This window comes from Rhamphochromis longiceps, linkage group LG12 (genome assembly GCF_057381845.1).
Source record: "Rhamphochromis longiceps isolate RC_006_pf linkage group LG12, R_longiceps_female_GT1.1, whole genome shotgun sequence".
Classification (NCBI taxonomy): Eukaryota; Metazoa; Chordata; class Actinopteri; order Cichliformes; family Cichlidae; genus Rhamphochromis; species Rhamphochromis longiceps.
The window spans coordinates 11,036,221-11,043,027 of record NC_140568.1 but is presented as its reverse complement, the minus strand read 5'-3'; the positions used below and the strand labels follow the sequence as shown (position 1 = coordinate 11,043,027).

Genomic DNA, 6,807 nt, shown 5'->3' with positions numbered 1-6,807 from the left:
ATCCAGGTTGAATAAAACAGCATTAGGTGTGTGATTTCACTCTGCTCCACACACCTGCGTGCTCCAATCAGAGACACCAGAGGAACAGGTGATGAATGTGATGGGGAAGCATACGCAGGTGTGACATACAGAGCCGTGGGAATTACAGGACATTATTACTGTTGATATATTCTCAGCGATCAGCTGTTAGTGAAGAGCATGAAAACCTTACTGCACGTCGGTCAGCTCAACTTAGCTCGCTGGATAATTTACTTGTCAGCTTGAAAACATTTAACTTTAACAAAATGTTCACCAACACGGGTCAGTGTAGGTCACTGAGTCATCCTGCACACTAGCCCTGCCCCGCCCACCTGTGTTTATACACCTCTGCAGCCCCTCCTCCTTCAGCCGGGACATTTGTTCTAGCCTTCATTCATAAACTCGGCTTTCTAACATGCAGCTAAAGTTCAGTCTGCATGCTCGACCCACATACTCCTGGTAGCTGAAGTGAAATACTGCTGTGCGTAAGGGTCGGGCGGGTGACCACGTCACCTGGTCATGGGGTAAATGCTGCGGCCGGGTTCAACTCTGACCTGAGGCCCTTTATTTCTCCCTCCCTGCTTTGCTGTCTGGTCTTCATTGTGCTATTAAATACAGACAAAAAAGTTTGTTCTCCTCCTTCCATCACCACCTTTGTTGCATGTAGAAAAGTGTCATATAGAACCAGTCGTTACTTTAATGGTCTGAACTAAACGGTCGGGTGGCGCCAACAGCGACTAAGAATTTTCTGGGCCAACAGGATTTGTGTTTCAGTCCCTGATAAACTGACCCATCCTCTAAAAAACAAAACCCAAAAACTATATTTACAAGATAAATGATCAGAAATAGTAACGACAACAAAAGCACAGGAATCATAGATCCAACGGGACAGGCTCGTTACAATGAAGGAAAACACTGAGCGACTGTTGAGGCCCTTATTAGTCCTACAAAACATAACAGAAATGTTACAATAAAACACAGAGGCCTTTATTGTCACGTCCATCGTACTGTGACTCCTCAGCACATTCATCTCCAATCAGCAGCTTCCTTCACTGACCCAATCACAGGTCTCAGGCCAGCTGTTGTACTCAGGTTTGGATTATTTGCTGAGGTTTTAGATCTCTGGACCAAAGCCTTTAAAAGGAAACAGTTTCTCAGAGGTTACATCAGTAAATATGATCTCACTGTTACAGTGATCATTCACATCTCTGATTAACCTCTGAAGAGACACATTTGGTCCTTAGCGACGCCTCTGTCACAGGCGTCTGTCAGAACAACAGCGTGTGTTTGACACAGTCCATCATGAAGAGAAGCAGTTTTTCTTCTGAATTAGTGAAATAACTGGTCTGTAAATTACAGTAACACGAGTGTCATTGTTAAAACACAGTTTATGAAACACTTAATTTGTTGTGAACTTATTGACAACGTAAACATTTGCTGGTTGCCACTGTAACTGATGACTGTGTGGTCACATGACTGAAAAGTAAACAAATATCACAAAATAAAGAAATGCCTCCAACTTGTGTTACGAGTAGTTAGTGTGCAGAAACACGGCTGCAGGGTCAGCCCTCCCTCCACAGTCGCTCATCAGGCTGGTCGCAGCGCGTTTGCCTGTCTACTGATGTCTGCATGAGCAGAAACACCAATTTGAGTGATGTTATGTAATTCAGGATTCAATCAATGTGTCAGTGTTTGTTACTTTGTTACATTAATTTTTTAACCACGTTATTTTGTTGTGGGATGAACTTCTGCAAACAACAACATATGGCAACAAAAAACAAAACTTGCAGTTGGAATCGATGGAGCTGTGAGATGATGGGATGTCGACTGGTTCACTAACCATTAACATTTGGGATATTAGGATAACAGTAGCGTGTAAACATAAGCAGTGCAAACACTTCCTATAACGACACATTTACAGTCTAGTTTGGGGAAAGCTGAGGAATTAGGGTGAAGAGACGGTGGATGTTTAACCCTCCCTTGGTTTGACAGCTCGCTCAGCCAGCGAGTTATGAATGATGTTCTTGATAGACTCCGCCCCCGCGCCTTCTAGGAAAGTGTGGTGATCTCCCTTGATGACGTGGACCGACACCTCGCCATCACAGACCTGAAGAAAGACGCAGTACACAGTTTGAACATTGGAAGGCTCAGACAGAGTTTATAGAAACACACACAAGCGCACACACGCACAGTGAAGATAAGTACTACAGACTGATGTAAATGTGCATCGGTACCTCGCTGAGCTTATAGTCAGCTCCCAGGTTTTGCTCATATTCGCTGCTGGTTTCGGCGCGCAGCAGCTTCACGCTGCCGTGGTATTTTGCAGTAGGTACATATGCATCAGCAGCCTTTAGCTTGTAGTAGAAGGCGGAGGCTGCAAAGTGCAGTGAGTCTCGGTCGATGTCCTTGTGAGCGGAGGTGATTAGGTCCACGGCCACACTGACGCGTGCATTCAGGTCTGACAGCGGGAGCAGAGTCTCCAAAAGCTGTAGGATGTAACCATGGAGACGACTGTAAGTTCATAGCAAACGTTACCGCGTGCTCGCGGAGATATTGTTGTTTTCAGAAAAGTAAGTGACACATAATTAATGAACATCACAGATCTTATGTATATGAAAATGCAAAATGAAGATGTTTTGATATTCAGGAGTTACAAATGTCAGCTTTCAGTGAGAAACTGTACGAAGGTTTGATTTAACCGCATGTTTTACTTTAGTCTCCATAACAGCTCCAAACATCACATCATTGTTGAGTCAAACCTGCACCACACACAGACTGTGCTGGAACAGCAGCTCCAGACTGTGTTACAGTCACCATCTTTACCTTACAGGCGCCGTGAGGCAAAAGCTCAGGTTGTGTGGCCTTTAACGCTGATGCCACATAAAGGAATACTTGTGTGTGAACCTGTGGGTCAGAGACAGTATACCTTGTTGTATTCAATGCCAGTGAACTGCTGGATGAAGGCACACAAGGCTTCAGTCTCAGCCTCAGACTCGTTGCCGGGTGTTAGCTTGGCTCTGTAGCTCTGCAAATCAAAAACACAGTTAAACCTGTTCACATGCAGATCATGTGACCAGAGCTCATCCTTCAAAACCAACATCACACACGCTATACAGCATATACATGAAATAAAGATGCGCGAGTGTTTCTCTGACCTGTGTGTACGCTGCCACATATGAATGTGAGCCATCAAAGAGAAACAGGAACTCCACAGGCTGATTCTGGGTCTGCAGCTGAGAGCACATTTCAAATGCTACACAGGCACCAGAAGAATATCCAGCGACTCTGTACGGGCCGTCCGGCTGCACCTGCCTGACGCAGCTCACGTAGTAGGCAGCCAGGGACTCAATGCTATCCAGAGGAGCAGCTGCAAAGGAAACACATGAGGGGAGTTAGTTTGGCTGCACAGTGACATAAACAGCTGATGCACAACATGTGAGTGACAAAGGTCTGAGAACAGAACCACAAACTTTTAAACTGTGAAACAAAGAAAACATGAAATCACATCAGGTCTTTGGTTTTCCTCAGGCCATTATGGAGGGAGCTGTATATGTACAAGTGTTTGTAGTTTCACCTTTGAACAGTCAGACTTTCAGCTTTAACACATTTTGCTGTTTAACAGTTACACACGTTTTGATACACATGATTGTGACACCTGGTGAGGACGCACACTCATCATTTGATGACAAGTAAGGACACGTAGTTTCCACGATGGTTCAAAGTGTTGATTTTGTGTTTTAAAGTTTTTCTCTGTGACTGTAAAGTCATTTTAATATGAGCCCCATTATGCTGACACCCACGCAGACGATGCACACAGCTCAGCAACACCAACAAGCCTGAAACTCAAATGACATGAAAAGTTATCCATGAGGCGCCAAAACACAACAACAGCTGCAGCAAAGGCTCTTTGTACTGTAAGATGAAGATCCTACAAAAGTAGAAGCCTCACAAACCACATGTAGACTGGTTGTGCAAACTCCCACAGACCCTGCAGTCGAGAGGATAACAAGCTGCTCCAGTGATCATGACCAGGACACAAACTGCTTCCTCCTGAATCAGAGGCCTGACTGACAGACACAACCTGGCATAGAGGAGGCTGAGGAGTGTGACAGTTGGAGCACACGCTCAGGTCTAGGTCTTTAAACAGGGGAACCACCACCCCAGTGTGCCAGTCCAGAGGCAGCATCCCAGAGCTTCACGCAGCGCCGTGTCAGCCAGGACGGCCCTGCAACACCCAGATCCTTCTCATCAGCCTCAGGTCTGTCCTAAATCCTAGCAGGAGCTACCACGACGCGTACCACAAAATGCATCGCACTGGTTCTTCCCAGTAGTTGGAACTGGTTGTCTGCTTGCCAATGAATCCTGCTTATTGGTTCCACTTGTGCTACAATCAGGACGAATTGTAGTGGGTTAGGGTTAGCTGGATATGTGCTGGATATGTGGTGGAGGGTAACTGCAAGAGAAGAAGCTAGTGGGGGAGTAGAGCAGGGGAGGATGTGGGTCCCCGGGGCCTGCTGGAGGTCCAGGTCCATGCCCGATGTGAGTAGCAGCAGGGCCAGCGCGCCCAGGAGCACATCTTTTTCGACCGTAAAGGAGACAGGAGGCCGACTCTCTGCCTCGGCTAAATGGAGAGGGAATTTCAGAAGGGCCAGGGCACAAGCATGGACCTTTTTCAGCTGTAAGGGAGACAAGAGCAAGGTGTGACGTAGGTCCCCGGGGCCTGCTGGAGGTCCAGGTCCACGCTCGATTTGAGTAGCAGCAATGGCCAGTGCACCAGGAGCACATCTTTTTCGACTATAAAGGAGACAGGAGGCCGAACAGGTCTCTGACCCTTCAGCATAGACAGGTGGCTGAATGGGCCCCTTGGGCCCTCCAGCCGAGACAGACAGCTCAAACGGGTTCCTCTGACCCTTCAGCGGAGACAGACACCGAACCAGCATGTGTGGAGACCTCTGGCAGTGTGGACACTGGCTGGAGCTTAGTGGCACATTGGCTTGGCTCAGGCAGTGGTATGCAGTCCTCAGAGGGCTGAAAGTGTTCTCCAACACATCCAGCAGAGGACAGAGGACTCTACTAAAAAATCCGACTCTACTAACCTATCAGAGGCTGCTTAAGATCAGAATGCAATCATCTGCAGTTTTCTTCTTAATTAACAATAAACTTAGTGTATATGTACTCCTAAATTTGATGAAAGTGATAAATAATAGACAGCTCTCTCTCTCTCTATATTCTGACATTTAACTAATTCAAAAGATATTTCAATATTTATTTATCTAAAACAAAACAAGTTAGAATAGCCTTTATTGTCATTGTACAGAGTACAACGAAATTGGAGTGCCACTCCCTTGGTGCAAGTTTCAATAATAAATATAAATGTAAAATATAAAAAGTACAAAAAAACAATCGTAAGTACTCAAACAATAGTTTGTACAATATATACAGGATAGCAGCATTAATATAATGACAGTATGAATAGCAGCATAATATAATGACAGTGACGGTATGGAATAGGTTCAATTGTTTTTGTTCTTATTTACTACGGTGATAGCTCTGGGAAAGAAGCTATCCCTGAATCTGTTTGTCCTGGTTTTATGTGACCTGTACCGTCGGCCTGACGGTAATAGTTCAAACAGTTGGTTGCTGGGGTGAGAGTAGTCCTTGATGATATTGCCAGTTCTGCTGAGGTACCGAGAGTTTGCAGTGACCTCCATGCTGGGCAGAGAGCAGCCAGTGATCTTCTAGTTGCAAGTTCACTCTAAATTGATGTTTAACAGAAAAAAAAATGTTTTTATGTTTTTTCCCTAAAGTGTATGTAAATATCTGGTTTCAGCTGTGAATATACTGCTGTGTATTGAAATTCCTCTTGTTTTGCATAGAAATATACTGAACAACATACAAAGCATAATATATAAAATAAAATCTACCTGAGTTTTTTCTTTGAAAGAAGCCACTTATGTCAATTGTTGTGTTCATCAGTACATAACTGAAACCGATTACAGTGCTTTGTTTAGCCGTGGAGGGAAACAACTGAAAATATGAAATAAACACACATGTAAGCTAAGACTCTCTAAAAAAACATCATTGTTGTTGTTCGGATTTTCATTTCCCCATTTGTTGATTCACTCCAAGAGCAAGTAACGTAATATGGGTCAAGTGATCAGTTTGATATCAATCTTTTGTGATACACCGTCATATTTACATTATTTGTACAGTATGAATGATTTGCTTTGGTACCTGGTCAAACTTAAGCTCTCCTCTGTCTGCCTGTCTACGCTTCTCCTGCAGCAGTTTCTCCCCCCTCGCTCACATGCGTAAGTGCTATGCTCAGTCACCCAGTGCCTGAGCTCAGATCATACCAAAATTAGGGTGAATTTACGACTGTGCGCTATGTGCTTCGAATATTGTGTGTAGTTTTTTGTTTTATACAGTTGGCAGTCAGGCATCAGTAACAAAATCACCAGGCTCACAGTAGACAGATTCACAAGAAATTCATTTGGGCTTAGAAGGAATAAAACAAACAGAATCCTTAATTAAGCTTGCGTTAGATTGCAAAATGGTCCCAGATGAAACAGTCTTAACAACACGAAATGCACAGTTCTTTTGTAAAGGTTCTTTTTATTTGGAAGGAAAAATAAGCACAGACAGAGTCCCCAGAAGTGTCCAAAAAGTGATTTATTAAACACACACAGTTATACAGTGTGGGAAGCCGGTCTTCGATCTTCTCTGCTCGTTACAGAAAGCTTTATAGCCTAATATGACGTCAGAACATTTCCTAGAACTCAGCTTCTC

At 44.3% G+C, this 6,807-nt stretch overlaps 1 protein-coding gene across 1 annotated transcript; it reads right to left on the bottom strand.

Annotated features, from left to right (window-relative positions):
• Positions 1 to 939: 939 nt before the first annotated feature.
• On the bottom strand, positions 940 to 3,320 carry LOC146656952 (fatty acid synthase-like). Its single transcript, XM_085424736.1, has 4 exons — positions 3,174 to 3,320; positions 2,945 to 3,043; positions 2,253 to 2,504; positions 940 to 2,125 (listed from the first exon to the last, which is right to left on the bottom strand). The coding sequence occupies exons 1-4, from the start codon at positions 3,261 to 3,263 to the stop codon at positions 1,988 to 1,990; spliced, it is 579 nt and encodes a 192-aa protein (XP_085280862.1). The 5' UTR covers positions 3,264 to 3,320; the 3' UTR covers positions 940 to 1,987.
• Positions 3,321 to 6,807: the final 3,487 nt, after the last annotated feature.

Bases quoted from the DNA above. Each gene is read 5' to 3' on its own strand.
- LOC146656952 (XM_085424736.1), bottom strand. From the start codon at position 3,263: ATGTGCTCTCAGCTGCAGACCCAGAATCAGCCTGTGGAGTTCCTGTTT. The intron at 3,044-3,173 runs GTCAGAGAAACA...TTTGATTTGCAG, and splicing joins ATGTGGCAGCGTACACACAG to AGCTACAGAGCCAAGCTAAC. The intron at 2,126-2,252 runs GTACCGATGCAC...GTCTTTCTTCAG, and splicing joins CTGACTATAAGCTCAGCGAG to GTCTGTGATGGCGAGGTGTC.